Source organism: Haliotis rubra, unplaced genomic scaffold, assembly GCF_003918875.1.
Source record: "Haliotis rubra isolate DU_JTF1 unplaced genomic scaffold, ASM391887v1 Scf71, whole genome shotgun sequence".
Lineage (NCBI taxonomy): Eukaryota > Metazoa > Mollusca > Gastropoda > Lepetellida > Haliotidae > Haliotis > Haliotis rubra.
This window is the reverse complement of record NW_025767424.1, coordinates 859,179-883,020: the sequence shown is the minus strand read 5'-3', so window position 1 is coordinate 883,020 and position 23,842 is coordinate 859,179. Positions and strand designations below refer to the sequence as shown.

Sequence of the window (23,842 nt, the reverse complement as noted above, 5' to 3'; positions counted from 1 at the left end):
CACCCACCCACTCACTCACTCACCCACTCATCCACTCACTCACTCATTAACTCACTCACTCACTCACTCACTCACCCACTCACCCATTCACCCACTCACTCACTCACTCAGTAGTCTGGAATCACATATCAGACATATCCCTGAAATCAATATATCACATGACAATACTCATCGCATGCAATCTAAATACAACAATATAACACAAATACGTGGAACAGACATTTTGGATCGACAACTGGGATGACGAGAGATTGTTATGGAAAGGGGAAATCAGACCAGACAAAAACTATCCCATAAACCAAATATAGACAAAGTCCCTGAAGTATAGAATGTACACAGGAATATCGCATCACACGTATCTCCAACGTTTACAAACATGAAACCAAAAATTGATGGCTGCAAATGACTAATGTATGACAAGCTATAGGGTTCTGTGTGTTAAACAACCAGGATATCTGACATAGCGCGCTGAGACAATATATGGAGTAGCCACGATAACCTTGTTTAGAACTTTCTTGAAATACATGTCGTTTGTTTGAGTGTATTTAGCAGAAGAACGTTAATCAAGGGTTATTTGAATATTTTCTGACTGGTGTAAAACAGCTTTTGAGATTCAAATACAATGCTTTCGTCAATCATGTCGGATTCACACCCTAATTAGCCCTGTACAGACCACAGAGACAGCCCCTGTGTCAGTTATTCAACCTCCTTTGCTTAAAAGAGGGTGAGTGAGTTCAGTTTTACGCCGCTTTTAGCAATATTCCAGAAATATCAGGGCGGGGGACACCAGCAATATGCTTCATACATTGTACCCATATGTGGAATCGAACCTGGGTCTTCGGCGTGATGAAAGACCGCTTTAACCACTAGGCTACCCCACCGCCCACATAAAAGAAAAATAATTGAATGACTGGTGAACTGTACACTTTTTCTCGTTCATTCAAAGTCTCCTTTAGTAGATTGTAACATGACGGAAAACAGAGAAAATTGGTTTTCATATGACGTAAAACCTATCTAATAATTAATATTTAGTCAAAATAGCAGCTAGCAAAAAGATGCATATAAGAAGATTTTTTTTGTCAATTGCAAGTTTATATTTCTCATGCTGTTCAGAACACTGTTTCTTTATGAGTTATTCTTTAGATCCCACGCAGATCAATATTTTACTCATTTCACTTGCAGTGCCATATCAATTAAGACGACGGTCATCCAAGCGATATTTACGATCACTTGTGGTAATAACCAATTAAAAACTGTCAATAGACATCAAGAATAGCGTTTGAAATGAGGAACTCTGCCCTTTGAAAAGAAGGCATCCAACTGCAGTCATTATTGGTCGCGAAGCAAAGTTAACTTTTTTTCAAAAATTAAAAAAAGAGATCCCAACGCGATCATCAACATGATGTGTACCGGATTATTTCTTTGGTATCTGTAAGGGTGAGTGAGTGAATGGGTATTAGTGGCAATATTGCAGCAATTTTTCTGGGGGACACCAGAAATGGACTTCACATATTGTACCCATGTGGGGAATCGAACCTGCGTCTTCGGCGTGACGAGCGATCGCCTTTAACCAATAGGCTACCCCACTGCCCCCTGGGCGAGTAAGAAAACGGTGGTGTAATGTTGTTGATCACCTGTTTGTCTGAACTAATAACCTGGCTAGCTATTCTCGAACGTTCGTAGCCCTACGAACTTCGTAAGCCCATTCTTAACACATTGGCTACGATCAAAGTTAAGTTAATGGGCTTAAAAAGTTCGTAAGGCTACGAACGTTTTGAGAATAGCTAGCCGGCGAATGATACGATATCCCTTTGTGGATGATTTTTAAATAAGGTAAACATTTAGAGCTGGACATCGAATTGAAAATATAGCGTAAGCAGAAAGTATTATGCGCAATTACAACTTATCTGACCGGATCCACGTCCGATAAAACCAGGTGTTGATGGTATGAGCGTGTCAGGGTATGATGGTTCACTTACTTTCCATCGGCAAACCTTTTTATAGTTTCCTTTGTCTTACAAAACTTTATTTTACAAAATATTGCTTGTTTTTGTGTTTTTGTGTTTGTTTGTTTTTGTTTGGTGTTTAACGCCACCCTCAGCAATATGCGGTTGTCAAGTCTGGACCAGACAATCCAGTGATCAACAGCATGAGCATCGATCTACGCAAATGGAATGCGATGACATGCGTAAACCAAGTCAGCGAGTCTGATCACCCGATCCAGTTACTCGCCTCTTACGACAAGAACCCGGATCTTTAAGGGTTTGCAAATAGTGTGAGGGGTAGGTGATACCGGGAAGCATTACATTTATACCCACTTCGCTAACACCGGGTGTCATCACTGAATTTCATTCATCTTTTACATCATTTTCATTACTATTTTGCCTGTTTCAGCAGATCTGAATCTGTTTCGGTAGATATTCGAATAAGTACAGTTTCTATGTTGGTAACCACAGCCAATCTAAATTGCAGTGGCAGAAGCATTTCGTCATATTTCGATATGCTAATTCATTCATTTATTTCAGTAATAAGGCCTCAGGCCCACGTACATATTACATGCAAATATTTACAATTATGTTTCCCAGCAAACTGGTGGTGTTCTTACCTCAATGACTCTCAGCACTCTGGTTAGGTTGCCCACTCCCTCCTTGACCGTCACAATGACCCCATGAAGCTTATGACCAACGGCGGGAGGGGAAGCTGCACCACCATTCTGGACAAAGACTTCCTCCTCACTGATTGAATCCCCTCGGCTGAGGAATCGCTCCCTCCTCTCAAACTCCTGGTTCGTTACCGTCTCAAATTTGGCATCGTCAATGAGACTCCTGTGTCGCCAGCCTCCACCGTGCTGAAAGGATTATAAAATCGAACCGTTAATTTACAGATCTTTAATAAAGTAATATATTTTGCATCATTTAGTGTGTATGCGTCTTGTGAGGTCTTTATCAAAGTAACATAAGCTTATAATGGTTGAAAGGTCTTCAATAAAGTAATTCAATCTGTACAATAAACGTCCATATGTCTTGTAGGGTCTTCAATAAAGTAATATATTCTGTCCTTTATTGGTGTATCTATCTTGTAGGGTCTTCAATAAAGTAATATATTCTGTACTTTATTGGTGTATACGTCTTGTAAGGTCTTCAATAAAGTAATATATTCTGTCCTTTATTGGTGTATCTATCTTGTAGGGTCTTCAATAAAGTAATATATTCTGTACTTTATTGGTGTATACGTCTTGTAAGGCCTTCAATAAAGTAATATATTCTGTCCTTTATTGGTGTATCTATCTTGTAGGGTCTTCAATAAAGTAATATATTCTGTACTTTTTTGGTGTATACGTCTTGTAAGGCCTTCAATAAAGTAATATATTCTATCTTTTATTGGTGTATACGTCTTGTAAGGTCTTCAATAAAGTAATACATTCTATCTTTTAGTGGTGTATACGTCTTGTAAGGTCTTCAATAAAGTAATATATTCCATCTTTTAGTGGTGTATACGTCTTGCAGGGTCTTCGATAAAGTGATATATTCTATCTTTTAGTGGTGTATACGTCTTGTAGGGTCTTTATTAAAGTAATATATTCTGTCCTTTATTGGTGTATACGTCTTGTAAGGCCTTCAATAAAGTAATATATTCTGTCCTTTATTGGTGTATACGTCTTGTAGGGTATTCAATAATGTAATATATTCTGTCCTTTATTGGTGTATACGTCTTGTAGGGTCTTCAATAAAGTAATATATTCTGTCCTTTATTGGTGTATACGCCTTGTAAGGTCTTCAATGAAGTAATATATTCTATCTTTTAAGTGAATTGTATACGTCTTGTAAGGTCTTTAATAAAGTAGTATATTCTATCCTTTAGTGGTGTATACGTCTTATAGGGTCTTCAATAAAGATATATTCTGTCCTATTGGTGACATGTCTTTAAGGTGGTAGATCTCTATCCTTTAGTGGTGTATACGTCTTTGATATATACCTGTCCTTATTGGGGTAGCGCATTCAAAAAAGTAATATATTCCATCTTTTTAGTGGTGTATACGTCTCCAGGGTCTTCGATAAAGTGATATATTCTATCTTTTAGTGGTGTATACGTCTTGTAGGGTCTTTATTAAAGTAATATATTCTGTCCTTTATTGGTGTATACGTCTTGTAAGGCCTTCAATAAAGTAATATATTCTGTCCTTTATTGGTGTATACGTCTTGTAGGGTATTCAATAATGTAATATATTCTGTCCTTTATTGGTGTATACGTCTTGTAGGGTCTTCAATAAAGTAATATATTCTGTCCTTTATTGGTGTATACGCCTTGTAAGGTCTTCAATGAAGTAATATATTCTATCTTTTAGTGGAGTATACGTCTTGTAAGGTCTTTAATAAAGTAGTATATTCTATCCTTTAGTGGTGTATACGTCTTGTAGGGTCTTCAATAAAGATATATATTCTGTCCTTTATTGGTGTATATGTCTTGTAAGGTCTTTAATAAAGTAGTAGATTCTATCCTTTAGTGGTGTATACGTCTTGTAGGGTCTTCAATAAAGATATATATTCTGTCCTTTATTGGTGTATATGTCTTGTAGCGCCTTCAATAAAGTAATATATTCTATCTTTTAGTGGTGTATACGTCTTGTAAGGTCTTCAATAAAGTAATATATTCTATCCTTTTGTGGTGTATACGTCTTGTAGGGTCTTCAATAAAGTAATATATTCTATCCTTTTAGTGGAGTATACGTCTTGTAGGGTCTTCAATAAAGTAATATATTCTATCTTTTAGTGGTGTATACGTCTTGTAAGGTCTTCAATAAAGTAATATATTCTATCTTTAAGTGGTGTATACGTCTTGTAGGGTCTTCAATAAAGTAATATATTCTATCTTTTAGTGGTGTACACGTCTTGTAAGGTCTTCAATAAAGTAATATATTCTATCTTTTAGTGGTGTACACGTCTTGTAAGGTCTTTATTAAAGTAATATATTCTATCTTTTAGTGGTGTATACGTCTTGTAAGGCCTTCAATAAAGTAATATATTCTGTCCTTTATTGGTGTATACGTCTTGTAGGGTCTTCAATAAAGTAATATATTCTGTCCTTTATTGGTGTATACGTCTTGTAGGGTCTTCAATAAAGTAATATATTCTGTCCTTTATTGGTGTATACGCCTTGTAGGGTATTCAATAAAGTAATATATTCTGTCCTTTATTGGTGTATACGTCTTGTAAGGTCTTCAATAAAGTAATATATTCTGTCCTTTATTGGTGTAAACGTCTGGTAAGGCCTTCAATAAAGTAATATATTCTGTCTTTTATTGGTGTATACGTCTTGTAGGGTCTTCAATAAAGTAATATATTCTGTCCTTTATTGGTGTATACGTCTTGTAAGGTCTTCAATAAAGTAATATATTCTGTCCTTTATTGATACTACTGTGGCGTGATTGTAGACATGATAGAAGCGATTTATATGTTGATATGGTACAGGCGATGATATGTTGATATGGTACAAGCGATGATATGTTGATATGGTACAGGTACGATTGTTGATGTCATGATCAGATAACGTGATATTTACGTGGTGAACATATGTTTGCAGAAATAGATACAATGTATATGTTGTTTATATTAGATACAGGTAATTGCAGACTGGTGTGTAAACCATGACACGTTTACAGTGGTTAGGGATGTTTTTAGACTCGTTATAGACGAGTCATATGATACTGAATTAGGTTGGTACGTTTGTAGAACTGTATGCCATGATCAGTTAGCCGGACGTTTACATGGGGTAGAGTAGGGTTATATATAGGTTCTGTGATATTTACATTGGACAGAGGTAGTTTCAGATTGATGTGCAGACAATGATATGCTTACAGCGTTTAGCAATAATTGTAGACTCTCAGTATATACAGGTTGGCATTAATAGTATAGTAACGTCACTGGGTCTTCCCGGACACCAGACTCTAATGATAGAGGTCATTGACATGTGTTGATTTGCAAAACAATCGAGGATGAGAGCTGACATCTCACAGATAAGTGAGTTAACGTCACCCACGCTTAAACAGACTGAACATTTGATAAGGGATCGCCAGTTTGACAAAACTATGAGCCAAAATATTTTGTAAAAACTTAACAACATCTTATTTCTTTTTTCAACAACCCGATGATTTTGCTTTTAGGCATCTTTCATGCATAGAAAAAAAGAAATCTTAAAATTCCAATATATGTACAAGTAAGTTATACTTACGCATGCACACGCGCTCATGCGTGCACACATTTCCCTAATTTGGCACTTTTTTTCAATTGTACTGTAACAACAATGACACACGTTTACGCAACCAGTGTTCTCTCTGGGCACTGATGGCATGTTTGATTGATTGATTGTTGCTTAACGCCGCACTCAACAATATTCCAGCTATATGGCGGTGGTCTGTAAATAATCGAGTCTGGACCAGACAATCCAGTGATCAACAGCATGTGCATGGATCTACGCAATTGGGATAAAATGACACGTGTTAACCAAGTCAGCGAGCCTGACCTGCCAATCCTGTTAGTCGCCTTTTACAGGAAGCATGGGTGATGGTTGATGACCAATTTTAACCCGGATCATCACGGGTCACTGATGACATGTAATGAGGACGACAAGCAGAATGATGGGAAACAACTTCTGTATGAGATTATATTATATCATATATACACATTGCTTCTTGTACCTGACGGTGTGAAGGTCGCCATGAAAAGTTGCGAATGCATAATGATAAAGAAGTTCTTATACATGCTACTCCTTAATGGGATGTTATGCATGCTACACCTATGGGGATGTTATGCATGCTACTCCTTAATGGGATGTTATGCATGCTACTCCTTATTGGATGTTATGCATGCTACTCCTTATTGGATGTTATGCATGCTACTCCATATTGGGATGTTATGCATGCTACTCCTTAAAGGGATGTTATGCATGCTACTCCTTATTGGATGTTATGTATGGTACTCCTTATTGGGATTTTATGCATGCTACTCTATAATGGGATGTTATGCATGCTACTCCTTAATGGGTGTTATGCATGCTACTCCTTAATGGGATGTTATACATGTTACTCCTTAATTGGATGTTATGCATGCTACTCGTTAAAGGGATGTTATGCATGCTACTCCATAATGGGATGTTATGCATGCTACTCCTAATGGTATGTTATACATGCTACTCCATAATGGGATGTTATACATGCTACTCCATAATGGGATGTTATACATGTTACTCCTTAATTAGATGTTATGCATGCTACTCTTAATTGGATGTTATGCATGCTACTCCATAATGGGATGTTATGCATGCTACTCCTAATGAGATGTTATGCATGCTACTCCTTATTGCGACTCCATGAACTATACAGATAATAGCAAGAACATAATGTTAGGGAGTTTAATGATTAAATGATATTTTGCAGCATACCCCAGTTACTGCACAATGCTGTTTAGGCAAAAAGAAGGCATCCGATTTGGCACGAACTGAGCTCCCGATCATACGGATCGTTTTCTTTATGCATATGAATTGGAATATCTGCTCAAAATCAAACAATATATTTAATTTCAGCTGTCTACATTGCACATTTTTAGGCAAAACCGAGCATGGTCTCAAGATTTCAAAGAGCACCATACGACTCAAACGTTGTTTGATCAGGGGTAAAACATTCAACCCCTCAGTAGAGTTGTTTTTGTTTTTTAACAGACATGTGGATGATTTTGCCAATTTGCACGAATGAGTGACAAAAGTTATGCCTAACGCTCTTCCCTGTTATGACTTGAACCATATGTTCCCGTGCTATTTCAGGTGAATAATTGCCTTGTCTTTGCGTGGTTTTTGCCACCAGAATACCATCAGAACACATGGTCAGAATACCATCACTTTTTCGCAAACACCTGATATTAGTATTTGATAGTGATTTATATACACAAGACCATTTTACAATCTGAAGCATAAAATCGACTCTGCATTTATCAAAGCTATCTTGTGAAAATGGAAATTGTTTTCTCGCTTCTATTTACAGCTAGCGATAGTCGTTCATTTTTCGGGACGGGACGGGCGTTGTTCAAATCTTTACTCGGAGGATGTGTTGATGGAGTGAAGCTCCCAGTTGGTTTTGAGTTATGTTAAATCATAAACATTTTATTCTCCCGATACATACCATGCCAAATGTAGTTGCCCTTTGTTTAACAAGTGTGTTACTTAAGTGAGTGAGTGAGTTTTGTTTTACGCCACTATTAACATTATTCCAGTAATACTACGGCGGGGGACGTCAGAAATGGGGTTCACACATTGTACCCTGTGGGGAATCGAACCTGACGGACACATTAACCATTAGGCTACCCCACCATTACGTGTTACTTAAGGCACACCGACAGCAGCCATAACAACGTTATACAACCAGCTCTTCACCTTTGCTAAGTTCGATTATGCCCGCGAAACAAAGAAATATTCAAACGCAAATCGAATCGCGTAAAAATCTACTATTATCTCACAATATCGAAAAAAGAAATATGATCAGAATCAATTGTCATACAAAACATCCATCAACGATAGTCTTTACTACTAAACAGACACTGAATACAAAATATTAGGAATAATGAATAACATTGGAAAATACCTATGCATAGTTTGTTACTAACAAAACGGTTGTCCGTATTAACGAGAATGGCATTACTATAAAGCTATCGATTAGCTGCAGTGTCTACAGTTCGGCACTGGATGCCACTTAGTGTTTGTATATAGTTTGGCACAACGAAAACCAGGCTGCCTATTAACCACACATTTGTTGAAAGTATGTTAGTTTTTGAAAGGGTGTTGACCAATTTTTTAAATATAATTACGTATTTATACTACCGGGGGAAATAATGTACAGCCCTTGTTTGGTGAATACGAAACAAACACGAAATGGCTATTCCATGGTGATATATATACTGGACAAAAATAGTTAGGGATATATGTAAATTTTGAAATTATGAATAATGATCTATTTATTCATAGACACACTGATAAAATATAAATCATAAAAATACCAATATCCCTAACTTATTTTGTCCAGTATATCATACGGGTAACCTGGATGAATTTGGACCTACATTTTACAGTATTTCTGCAACCGTTGACAGTCTAGTAACCTTATGATAAGTTTTGTAATATTTTGGATAAATACAATTCTCAAACATTGACGTTCCTTATTAAGAAGACCCGGGTTCGAATCCCCACATGGGTACAATGTGTGAAGCCCATTTCTGGTGTCCCCCGCCGGGATATTGCTGGAATATTGCTAAAAGCGGCGTAAAACCAAAACTCAGTCACACAGTTATTAAGACATTTTTTAGGAATATAGACATACTAAAGTTTGGAAGACTTAAAATAACGTCTTAATTAAGTGCTCTCGCAAAACAACAATCATTTGAGTAAACCGTGGTTCGCAAAAAACAACACTCAAACAGGGAGGGTTACCTTAAACACCATGTGATGTATCATATACTTCAATTATTATCGGGGCGGTGAGGTAGCCTAGTGGTTAAAGTGTTCGCTCGTCACGCCGAAGACCCGGGTTCGATTCCCCACATGGGTACAATGTGTGAAGTTCATTTCCCCGCCGTGATATTCTGGAATATTGCTAAAAGCGGCGTACAACTTACCTCCTCGAAATATTATCACGTGGTTTGTAAAGCTCAACGTAAGAGTAGATTACATACGGTCCATGTATCGCGGCACATGTGAAACGTTATTATACACCCCCCTTCCTCGTAATAGTGTGGTCAAATCCAGTTTTAAAGGATATCCATCCTTTTGTCCGGCGGTATGGTTTCGGATGCAGGACAGCTTACAAATCACATAGCCTAACTACTCGACCGCTAAACCACTTAAAGGTATTGATATAATTTGATCTCAGTCCTAATGTAGCATAATTCTTCATTTCTCTACACTTCCGATCGTACCATGTGATTGATGTTACCAGCTGAACGCCGTCATAAGGCGACCTGAATCATCCCTTTGCCTCTATATACCACATTCATATCTCTACATAGCTGACCCCCTCCGTGGTTAGGTGGTTAGAGCGTCCGCCCGGAGAGCGGAAGGTCGCGGGCTCGATCCCCGGCCGCGTCATACCAAAAGACGTTAAAATATGGTACTTGTTGGTCCCTGCCTGGCGCTCGGCATTAATGGGTACAACAAGGACTAGTCGGATCGGAGTCAGTATAATGTGTCTGAGTGGGGTATTCATGCTTCACTGCGGCATGGTATCTCAGTGGGCTAGCACTATAAAACCAGCTTAAGTACAAGCAGCCGCACATACACATGTATGCACACGCATGCACGTCATCATATGAGCGTAATATTCACAAGCACGACGTTAAACCCAATTTCACCTCACCTCTACATAGCTACTCAAATAGATTACTATTGTAATACATGATAGTTTTCATGCATGACAAGTGAGGTGATGTTTAGACTGACAATTTACTTTTAACACCGGTATTAAGGCCGGTAACACCTAATATCATCACTATTTAATACCGATGTTACAGATAGAACAAGACACCCGGTGCCAAATGATTTCCAATGATCTCTTCATATACTTTTCATTACTGTTTTACCTCAGCTCAATGGAAGCTCTTTCAGGATATGATCGAGACTGATTATTATCTGTCATAGACGTTTTATATTTACATTATGTGGTAAAACTATTACACTTGATCGATGACGTCCACTAGCAACCAGAAATCCGTCATCCCTGTCCACCGTTCGAGCTGAACATAATGGTTCAGTCATTCACATAGTATTGCCATTGCTTTCAGAACACAGTATTGATGTTCGCGCTCTAGCCTCATTTGGAGCTATAATATTTACATGAGAAAATAGCGAGACGAATGTTATACCATGAAACAGTGTCATTATTCCGTGAGGCAAATTATGTAATCAACTAATGGAATAAACGTGTCATTTATTGTTTGTATTTACAAAATCAAGAATAAATATTTTACCGGGGGTAATAACAACAGGGCTGTGGACAAACATTGTGAACACTGTATGCAATATAAATGCGTATTATATGCAATACTAATGGGTATTATTTCAGAGAGATTAAAGGTAAATGGGGATCGTGTGAGGGATTTATCTATCTATTGGCTGGCTACTGCTACAGCTTATACCGCAGGATTAATGGTCTTACATGATTGATCATGGAGCGGGCATTTGTCAATATTTGTTGATGGCTGTGAAATCGTTTGTCCAACTTGTTTGTTCAAGGAGAAAATGTTTTGTAGGCTTTATTCTGATACTGTAGGCTTCAGAAAAACGTGACAACGAAATAATGATCGCTTGTTAAACAACTTTTTTATTCGGGTGTCCCAAATTATGAGACAAATCATCAGAGTTGGTCTGTCGATTTCATGTAACCGTGAAAAGTTCGTTGCATTTATTAGATTTTTTGTTAGTGAGCAATTCATCGGTCTCAAATGAAGTCAAACGGACTATAATGTTGTAAGTGTCAACATGTATGGACAACAGCTATTAACCATAACCGGTCTGCTTTAAGTGTCAACATGTAATTAATGGACAATAACTATAAACATATTACGGTAATCTTATAAGTGTCACCATGTATGGATAACAGCTATAAACCATTACCGGTCTGCTTTAAGTGTCACCATGTAATTAATGGACATTAACTATAAACATATTACGGTAATGTTATAAGTGTCAACATGTATAGACAACAGCTATTAGCCATTACCGGTCTGCTTTAAGTGTCAACATGTAATTAATGGACATTAACTATAAACATAATACGGTAATGTTATAAGTGTCACCATGTATGGACAACAGCTATAAACCATTACCGGTCTGCTTTAAGTGTCAACATGTAATCAACGAACAGTCAAAAACTATATACATATTACGGTATTATTATAAGTGTCAACATGTATAAACAACAGCTATACGCCATTACCGGTCTGCTTTAAGTATCAACATGTAATTAATGGACAATAACTATAAACATATTACGGTAATGTTATAATCACCAATGGACCATTAACTATAAACAAACATGGACAACAGCTATAAACCATTACCGGTCTGCTTTAAGTGTCAACATGTAATTAATACGGTAATGTTATAAGTGTCACCATGTATGGACAACAGCTATAAACCATTACCGGTCTGCTTTAAGTGTCAACATGTAATTAATGGACATTAACTATAAACATAATACGGTAATGTTATAAGTGTCACCATGTATGGACAACAGCTATAAACCATTACCGGTCTGCTTTAAGTGTCAACATGTAATCAACGAACAGTCAAAAACTATATACATATTACGGTATTATTATAAGTGTCAACATGTATAAACAACAGCTATACGCCATTACCGGTTTGCTTTAAGTATCAACATGTAATTAATGGACAATAACTATAAACATATTACGGTAATGTTATAAGTGTCACCATGAATGGACAACAGCTATAAACCATTACCGGTCTGCTTTATGTGTCAACATGTAATTAATGGACATTAACTATAAACATATTACGGTATTGTTATAAGTGTCACCATGTATGGACAACAGCTATAAACCATTACTTGTCTGCTTTAAGTGTCAACATGTAATTAATGGACAATAACTATAAACATATTACGGTAATGTTATAAGTGTCACCATGTATGGACAACAGCTATAAACCATTACCGGTCTGCTTTATGTGTCAACATGTAATTAATGGACAATAACTATAAACATATTACGGTAATGTTATAAGTGTCACCATGTATGGACAACAGCTATAAACCATTACCGGTCTGCTTTAAGTGTCAACATGTAATTAATGGACAATAACTATAAACATATTATGGTAATGTTATAAGTGTCACCATGTATGGACAACAGCTATTAGCCATTACCGGTCTGCTTTAAGTGTCAACATGTAATTAATGGACAATAACTATAAACATATAACGGTATTGTTATAAGTGTCACCATGTATGGACAACAGCTATAAACCATTACTTGTCTGGCTTTAAAAGTGTCAGTGTCAACGTAATTAATGGACAATAACTATAAACATATTACGGTGATGTTATAAGTGTCACCATGTATGGACAACAGCTATAAACCATTACCGGTCTGCTTTAAGTGTCAACACGTAATTAATGGACAATAACTATAAACATATTACGGTGATGTTATAAGTGTCACCATGTATGGACAACAGCTATAAACCATTACCGGTCTGCTTTATGTGTCAACATGTAATTAATGGACAATAACTATAAACATATTACGGTAATGTTATAATTGTCACCATGTATGGACAACAGCTATTAGCCATTACCGGTCTGCTTTAAGTGTCAACATGTAATTAATGGACAGTCAATAACTATAAACATATTACGGTGATGTTATAAGTGTCACCATGTATGGACAACAGCTATAAACCATTACCGGTCTGCTTTAAGTGTCAACATGTAATTAATGGACAATGACTATAAACATATTACGGTAATGTTATAAGTGTCACCATGTATGGACAACAGCTGTAAACCATTACTTGTCTGCTTTAAGTGTCAACACGTAATTAATGGACAATAACTATAAACATATTACGGTTATGTTATAAGTGTCAACATGTATAGACAACAGCTATTAGCCATTACCGGTCTGCTTTATGTGTCAACATGTAATTAATGGACATTAACTATCAATAAATACGGTATTGTTATAAGTGTCACCATGTATGGACAACAGCTATAAACCATTACTTGTCTGCTTTAAGTGTCAACACGTAATTAATGGACAATAACTATAAACATATTACGGTTATGTTATAAGTGTCACCATGTATGGACAACAGCTATAAACCATTACCGGTCTGCTTTAAGTGTCAACATGTAATTAATGGACAATGACTATAAACATATTACGGTTACGTTATAAGTGTCACCATGTATGGACAACAGCTATAAACCATTACCGGTCTGCTTTAAGTGTCAACATGTAATTAATGGACAATGACTATAAACATATTACGGTAATGTTATAAGTGTCACCACGTACGGACAACAGCTATAAACCATTACCGGTCTGCTTTAAGTGTCAACATGTAATTAATGGACAATACCTATAAACATATTACGGTATTGTTATAATTGTCACCATGTATGGACAACAGCTATAAACCATTACCGGTCTGCTTTAAGTGTCAACACGTAATTAATGGACAATAACTGTAAACATATAACGGTATTGTTATAAGTGTCACCATGTATGGACAACAGCTGTAAACCATTACCGGTCTGCTTTAAGTGTCAACATGTAATTAATGGACAATAACTATAAACATATTACGGTTGTGTTATAAGTGTCACCATGTATGGACAACAGCTATAAACCATTACCGGTCTGCTTTAAGTGTCAACATGTAATTAATGGACAATAACTATAAACATATTACGGTAATGTTATAAGTGTCACCATGTATGGACAACAGCTATAAACCATTACCGGTCTGCTTTATGTGTCAACACGTAATTAATGGACAATAACTATAAACATATAACGGTAATGTTATAAGTGTCACCATGTATGGACAACAGCTATTAGCCATTACCGGTCTGCTTTAAGTGTCAACATGTAATTAATGGACATGTAATTAATGGACAGTCAATAACTATAAACATATTACGGTATTGTTATAAGTGTCACCATGTATGGACAACAGCCATAAACCATTACCGGTCTGCTTTAAGTGTCAACATGTAATTAATGGACAGTCAATAACTATAAACCATTACCGGTCTGCTTTAAGTGTCAACATGTAATTAATGGACAGTCAATAACTATAATCATATAACGGTATTGTTATAAGTGTCACCATGTATGGACAACAGCTATAAACCATTACCGGTCTGCTTTAAGTGTCAACATGTAATTAATGGACAGTCAATAACAATAAACCATTACCGGTCTGCTTTAAAGTGCCAACATGTAATTAATAGACAATAACTATTCACAGGTATGCTGCAATTCTCAACATGTAGTGGATTAATAACTATAAACGTTTTACAAGTTTGTCACAACTGTCAAAATGTATTTAGTATAGTAGGATTATCAACATGCATACGCGAAGGTTGTCATTACTGGGGCGGTGGGGTAGCCTAGTGGTTAAAGCGTTGGCTCGTCACGACGAAGACCCGGGTTCGATTCCCCACATGGGCACAATGTGTTAAGCCCATTTCTGGTGTCCCCCGCCGTGATATTGCTGGAATATTGCTAAAAGCGGCGTAAAAACTAAACTCAGTCAGTCAGTCAGTTGCCATTACTCAGTAACATGTCAGCGCTTTGAGCATGCAATGTGCATGGATAAACGCGCAATATACATGGACTATTATTATTATTATCACTTTTTCAAAGAAGCGCTAATGTTGTCAGTTCAAACTCAACTATATAATCATTCTGAAAATGGCGTCGATTAAAAATCAATTATTATTAAAAATAACTGTTTGCTTGAAAACAAAGTAAGAAGATATTTGTAAAATTGCTGAAGGGCTTAAATACTGACGGGTGTTTATTCGAACGAATAAAAAGTACGAATGGGAACACATCAATAAAGAATTGTAAAGAAATGAACAATGTTTTAACCTGATCAAATTAAAATCAATGAATGTTCTCTGCAACATTGGCGACGTTTTTACATAGCATCCATCCACTGGCTCTGGTTTGTTTACACAATCATATTTCTTATCACATTAGTAGGTACTCTAATAAAATAAATCAATGACATTGTCTTATTTTTAAGAAAACATAAAAGGGCTAAGCCTTGTAATAAACATAAGAATATTTCATAAACCATTTCGTAAAAATGTCCAATGCACTAAAAATAAATGAAGAATTATCTATTCGGCTTATACAAGCCAAACAATGAGTGTTCTCCTTTTCCTCGAAGTTCATTATCATGAATGTATTGATGTCCGATGTCTGATTCTAGGTATTGATCTGTCATTGATTCATGCATTGTCTGTAGAGTTGAATATGATTTATCGTTTACGGTTGACGAGAGAGCGCACCCTAACTCAAATATTGACAATCGAAATTTGGTTTTGGATCAGATATTCTTCAATTATAACTTCGTCGTATTTGTTCTACCGTAATGGGAATCAAATAGCGTTGATTTGTGGGTCTGATTGAGCTTCGAGTTTGATTGTGTTGGGGGATAAAAAATACGCCCCGAGGTAGACAAAGCATTGACGATATTGAACAATTGTAAAATACATGTATGTGAAACTTATTCCAGTAGAGGTATTTCCTTTTTACTGACTAGAACAGTACACACGTTCCACAGAAATACTTGTCCTTTTCAGAGAGCGCTGAGAGAGCCTAGTGGTTGCTGCCCGCTTTAACGCCGAAGAGTCGAGTTTGATTTCTGACACAGGTCGAATGTGCAAGCACATCTTTATCGTCCACCGCCGTGACATTGCCACACAAATACTAAAAGTTGCATAAGATACCCCCTACACCCACCCACCGATGTTCATTCTCCAGTCTGCCTCAAACCAAAACACGTTAAATTGTGGTACATGTTGTTACCTTGCCTGTATTTGGCATTAACGGGTTAAAACCAGAACTCGTCGATCTTTAAGTTTAGTTCGTTGTAACCGTTGTCCTTACACGTATTTGGACTAAAATATGCATCAAGTGGTCGGAACCAAAACAATTCGTTATATCCATCAGTTCGACATAAGCAGGTTCATTATACACGTATTGTCCTGTAGTACCTAATATGTCTAATATGTACGCCGCTTTTAACAATATTCCAGCAATATCACGGCAGGGGACACCAGAAATGGGCTTCACACATTGTACCCATGTGGGGAATCGAACCTGGGTCTTAGGCGTGACGAGCGAACGCTTTAACCACTAGGCTACCCCACCGCCCCGAAACAAATTACGAAACTGATATCAATTGAACATTTATCCAGCATACAGTATACTACGTGCTTATAACGAACTGGCGGATAAGACGAACTAAAACAAGTGGTCCCTTTGAGTTCGTTATAACCGTTTTTGTAACCCAATTGACGATCTCCTTAACAACGTACGACTCGTCAACAACAGTCTTTAATGCAAATATGCATTGAATATACCCACTGCCACCAACATATCACCAATCCCTTCAAGCAATTATAGACACTCCTCACAATCTTGTCAGCAAGTGTTTTACACATGTTAAAGCGACGCCAGGACCACATGAGTATACTAACAAATCTCCAGGCTCACATAATGTACGGAGACTGCCGGCTTCGTTCTTTGAAGAAGCATGCGCCAGTATCGACGCAGCACTTAGCTCGTCAACATTTCCTATCGCGTGCTTTAAGTAATTCAATCGTTGTGTACTTTGAGAATGGGCATGAGAAGGGTAAAATGGACAATATCGTCTACCCTGAAGTCTGGTATGAAAGTAGTCTTGTAAGTAGGAGTTATCGTTTTTAAATAATTGCCATGGTAACCGACTCTTGCGTGAATGTGGACTGCGATTATTGGCTTGTAGTAATGGATAGTAATGAACAGAACCACGACTATATATCCATTAAGGGTCTGCGTTTTATATTACAGTCAGTACTCTTCAACAAATTCAAAATAAAAATTCGATATATTATTTGTTTTGAGGCACTCTGGATTATGTTTGTAAATTCACAATATAAAAGATGAACGGTTTGAACTGATTTATAGCCTGACATATATTCCTTTTATAAACAAGTGGAACTTGATATTGATTCTACAGGGAAATGAGCAACTGTTTTATTGACACACTATTAGTAAGATCAAATGCATATTTATGTATAACTTTGATGACGATAGCGATGAATTCAACTGTGTCTATGACAAGCACATACCTTTTCTGTCAATAACGAACTGGTTATAGAAAAAAGAGGTAGAATATACTAGTTGAGTCAATAACGATAAATAGATCTGCATATGAAATAACAAGTTAGTAACTACCAAGATGATAATAATGTATTTGTCAATATGTACATAATAACCAGACAGAATATACCTTTGGTGATAATGATGATTAGTTCAACCGTGTATTAAATAACAACGTGTACATACATGTACCTCTGGTGTCAAAAGCAACTGTGTATAAAGTAAAAGGTAGATAACTTTGACAATATTTAGTTTAGCTGGTTTGGGATACCACCTTTGATGACAATAATATAAAATCATGTAACCAGTTTGTACGTAAATGCTTTTGGCGACAATATTAGCAATGAATGACTGACATGATAACACGAATCCAAGGTGAGGTGAGGTGAAATTGGGTTTAGCGTCGTGCTTGAGAATATTTCGCTCATACGACGACGTGCATGTGTGTGTATGTGTAGGTGCGGCTGCTTGTACTAGCCCAGACTTCAGCTGGTTTTATAGTGCTAGCCTACTGAGATACCATGCCACAGTGAAGCATGGATACCCCACTCAGACACATTATGCTGACTCCGAGCCGACCAGTCCTTGTTGTACCCATTAATGCCGAGCGCCAGGCAGTGACCAACAAGTACCATATTTTAACGTCTTTTGGTATGACGCGGTCGGGGATCGAACCCGCGAACTTCCGCTCTCCGGACGGACGCTCTAACCACTACACCACGGAGGCGATCAACATGAATCCAAACGGTGGTGACTGTTCCTTCTGCAACCAGGGATCCGAGTGACCCTGTTGGTATTGGAGAAAAGCGAGACACCTTCATTACCAGACTAATAGTGGTGTCAGTCAAAACAGGTAATTGGTATTATTCTTAGAGGACGAGAAATTAAAGACTCGACGGGAAGAGGTGATGCTGTATTCGTAACATTAATTCATAGTCACTTGTTTTCTAGGCAACCGGAAGTGACACTCATCCTTTCCGCCCAATGGTAAGACGAGACGATGTCTGGTCGTGGTCATCGCTACATGGTCACTACTATTTTGCACAAAAATTGCTATCAGTGACATGACAGAGCAGTCAGGTTGAAATATGGGATGTGGTCAACCTCTAATAAGACTTTATCACTCACCAACTACAGATTTACAAATATCCCATGGTACAAGAATACCGGCACTTTGTCCTAATAGGGGGGACTGGTGGTGTGTTGGAAGTCGTCGTTGCGTTCCTTAGTCGTATCAGGATTTGATTATCCAGTTTCGTCATGATTATTATTGTTTGTTTGTGTTCAGCATTGCTCTTAGTGCTACCCGACATATCATCACACTTAGCAATATGTTAGTGGGATACTTAAAAAACAAGTAAATATGAAACACATTTACCTTTCCATTATTTCCATATTGACTAGGACCTAAATATGGAAAAGTTAACAAGTCATCCAACGTGTCTTGGTTACAGCATCTCAATTGCTTGTTACACTTTCGTTTTATAGGCTGTTACAGAACAGTCATGTTGACGTATATTTTCACCTCTGACTCTATCGATGAAGGTCATAAACATATGTTCTACAAGTCATAAACATACGTGGGTCGATCAAAAAGTACGTAGACTAACTGTTTTCTCGATGTCCAATGTTTGAAAAGCTTCCATTTTATTTGGAAGAAATCTTTAGCAAAGCCATATTCAAAATTTCACATGTGTGGGTAATGTAGTGAACGAGATATTAGTCATTGGGTATAATATTTCTAACAAAACTGCAGAAAATGAAAAACGACCTGTCATTTTGTACCTCTTGGATAATGGTATGCCCTCAGAATATATCATATAAAATATGTTCAGTATAGTATTGATGACTTCTCGTCATAATCAACAGTCAAAGATTTGGATTGCTTAATTCATATTTAGTCGAGGGCTGTTTTTAAGGACACCCCATTTCAATCTTCCTAAAACGTTGTGTCCAGATATTCAAGCTGGTAATGTTTACAATATATTGTGAGCTGACACTTGTGTGACCATTCAGTGTTTAGTTTGAACCCTTGGCATCATGTATGAATAAGTGAAAACATTAGAATAAGTTATGTCCTTATGATTACGTCATCAGAAGGGGGATGGGTAGTGTCTCCAAAACAAGCTCTTTCAGTCAACATGAAGGGGGAGTCACTTTAACAAGCGATTGTAATGTCAAATTGCTTTTTTATGAACTTTAATATCTAAGTGTGATTCTAGGGGACGTCTATCAATCTCAAACACACAAAATAGTTCTTGCATATTTTGTTTCCTGACGTTTTTTATGCATTTATTGTAGATTTTGAGGGAACCAAGACAAAAGGTCAAACAAAATGGGGATCGTGAGACTGGAACATAGCAAATCCAAATTGCTTGAGCTTAACAGATAATATGTAGAAAAGTAAAACATAAAAATAACTGCATTTGTATCGTTTTTGATGATTCTACATACTCGTATATGAAAAACATATTTTGATTACTCACATTCATATTTTGAAAAGTCAGATGGTTTTCCTCTCTATTTCCGATGATCCTTTGGCTTGGAAAGGGTTTGTTGCTTCTGTTTGCAATATATGACTGAAGTTCAGTCCATCCGGTAAGCGTATGTTTCCATGTTGTGGTTTGTGAGTAGTATTTATCATGTAGAATCCAATTAGATGTAATGAGTAGAAATGCAGGTTGAGGTAGAATGAATCACAAATATTATTGACAGCTTTCCATCATAATTGCATTTTATATTGGCAGGGAAGGTGATGTAGCCAAAGTTGTTATTTGGCATACGCTCGTCACGAATAATTCGAAGATCTGTATCCTATTTCCGCTGTGCCCCTGTGTTCTGTAAATATTACTGGAGTAGCGCCGTAAAACAATAATCTAAACTACCTGGTGAATAACTAGTTATACATATGACTGAACTTGAAACGTTCAAATATTCGTTGGAAAACGTCTGATTGATATATGTACTGATTATAGACTATTACTGATTATACCGGTCTGCTTTATGTGTCAACACGTAATTAATGGACAATAACTATAAACATATAACGGTAATGTTATAAGTGTCACCATGTATGGACAACAGCTATTAGCCATTACCGGTCTGCTTTAAGTGTCAACATGTAATTAATGGACAGTCAATAACTATAAACATATTACGGTATTGTTATAAGTGTCACCATGTATGGACAACAGCCATAAACCATTACCGGTCTGCTTTAAGTGTCAACATGTAATTAATGGACAGTCAATAACTATAAACATATTACGGTATTGTTATAAGTGTCACCATGTATGGACAACAGCCATAAACCATTACCGGTCTGCTTTAAGTGTCAACATGTAATTAATGGACAGTCAATAACTATAAACCATTACCGGTCTGCTTTAAGTGTCAACATGTAATTAATGGACAGTCAATAACTATAATCATATAACGGTATTGTTATAAGTGTCACCATGTATGGACAACAGCTATAAACCATTACCGGTCTGCTTTAAGTGTCAACATGTAATTAATGGACAGTCAATAACAATAAACCATTACCGGTCTGCTTTAAAGTGCCAACATGTAATTAATAGACAATAACTATTCACAGGTATGCTGCAATTCTCAACATGTAGTGGATTAATAACTATAAACGTTTTACAAGTTTGTCACAACTGTCAAAATGTATTTAGTATAGTAGGATTATCAACATGCATACGCGAAGGTTGTCATTACTGGGGCGGTGGGGTAGCCTAGTGGTTAAAGCGTTGGCTCGTCACGACGAAGACCCGGGTTCGATTCCCCACATGGGCACAATGTGTTAAGCCCATTTCTGGTGTCCCCCGCCGTGATATTGCTGGAATATTGCTAAAAGCGGCGTAAAACTAAACTCAGTCAGTCAGTCAGTTGCCATTACTCAGTAACATGTCAGCGCTTTGAGCATGCAATGTGCATGGATAAACGCGCAATATACATGGACTATTATTATTATTATCACTTTTCAAAGAAGCGCTAATGTTGTCAGTTCAAACTCAACTATATAATCATTCTGAAAATGGCGTCGATTAAAAATCAATTATTATTAAAATAACTGTTTGCTTGAAAACAAAGTAAGAAGATATTTGTAAAATTGCTGAAGGGCTTAAATACTGACGGGTGTTTATTCGAACGAATAAAAAGTACGAATGGGAACACATCAATAAAGAATTGTAAAGAAATGAACAATGTTTTAACCTGATCAAATTAAAATCAATGAATGTTCTCTGCAACATTGGCGACGTTTTTACATAGCATCCATCCACTGGCTCTGGTTTGTTTACACAATCATATTTCTTATCACATTAGTAGGTACTCTAATAAAATAAATCAATGACATTGTCTTATTTTTTAAGAAAACATAAAAGGGGCTAAGCCTTGTAATAAACATAAGAATATTTCATAAACCATTTCGTAAAAATGTCCAATGCACTAAAAATAAATGAAGAATTATCTATTCGGCTTATACAAGCCAAACAATGAGTGTTCTCCTTTTCCTCGAAGTTCATTATCATGAATGTATTGATGTCCGATGTCTGATTCTAGGTATCGATCTGTCATTGATTCATGCATTGTCTGTAGAGTTGAATATGATTTATCGTTTACGGTTGACGAGAGAGCGCACCCTAACTCAAATATTGACAATCGAAATTTGGTTTTGGATCAGATATTCTTCAATTATAACTTCGTCGTATTTGTTCTACCGTAATGGGAATCAAATAGCGTTGATTTATTGGTCTGATTGAGCTTCGAGTTTGATTGTGTTGGGGGATAAAAAATACGCCCCGAGGTAGACAAAGCATTGACGATATTGAACAATTGTAAAATACATGTATGTGAAACTTATTCCAGTAGAGGTATTTCCTTTTTACTGACTAGAACAGTACACACGTTCCACAGAAATACTTGTCCTTTTCAGAGAGCGCTGAGAGAGCCTAGTGGTTAAGCGTTCGCTTTAACGCCGAAGAGTCGAGTTTGATTTCTGACACAGGTCGAATGTGCAAGCACATCTTTATCGTCCACCGCCGTGACATTGCCACACAAATACTAAAAGTTGCATAAGATACCCCCTACACCCACCCACCGATGTTCATTCTCCAGTCTGCCTCAAACCAAAACACGTTAAATTGTGGTACATGTTGTTACCTTGCCTGTATTTGGCATTAACGGGTTAAAACCAGAACTCGTCGATCTTTAAGTTTAGTTCGTTGTAACCGTTGTCCTTACACGTATTTGGACTAAAATATGCATCAAGTGGTCGGAACCAAAACAATTCGTTATATCCATCAGTTCGACATAAGCAGGTTCATTATACACGTATTGTCCTGTAGTACCTAATATGTCTAATATGTACGCCGCTTTTAACAATATTCCAGCAATATCACGGCAGGGGACACCAGAAATGGGCTTCAAACATTGTACCCGTGTGGGGAATCGAACCTGGGTCTTAGGCGTGACGAGCGAACGCTTTAACCACTAGGCTACCCCACCGCCCCGAAACAAATTACGAAACTGATATCAATTGAACATGCATCCAGCATACAGTATACTACGCGCTTATAACGAACTGGCGGATAAGACGAACTAAAGCAAGTGGTCCCTTTGAGTTCGTTATAACCGTTTTTTGTAACCCCATTGACGATCTCCTTAACAACGTACGACTCGTCAACAACAGTCTTTTAATGCAAATATGCATTGAATATACCCACTGCCACCAACATAGCACCAATCCCTTCAAGCAATTATAGACACTCCTCACAATCTTGTCAGCAAGTGTTTTACACATGTTAGAGCGATGCCAGGACCACATGAGTATACTAACAAATCTCCAGGCTCACATAATGTACGGAGACTGCCGGCTTCGTTCTTTGAAG

General features: G+C 37.1%; 1 protein-coding gene across 1 annotated transcript in view; it reads right to left on the bottom strand.

The window, feature by feature from the left end:
* Positions 1-23,842, bottom strand: part of LOC124259093 (tyrosine 3-monooxygenase-like) — a 67,657-nt gene that overhangs the window by 34,434 nt on the left and 9,381 nt on the right. Inside the window, exon 2 of the mRNA XM_046693184.1 lies at positions 2,606-2,848. Within this exon, the coding sequence (XP_046549140.1) occupies positions 2,606-2,848 (243 nt within the window). The remainder of the gene's footprint in view (positions 1-2,605; positions 2,849-23,842) is intronic.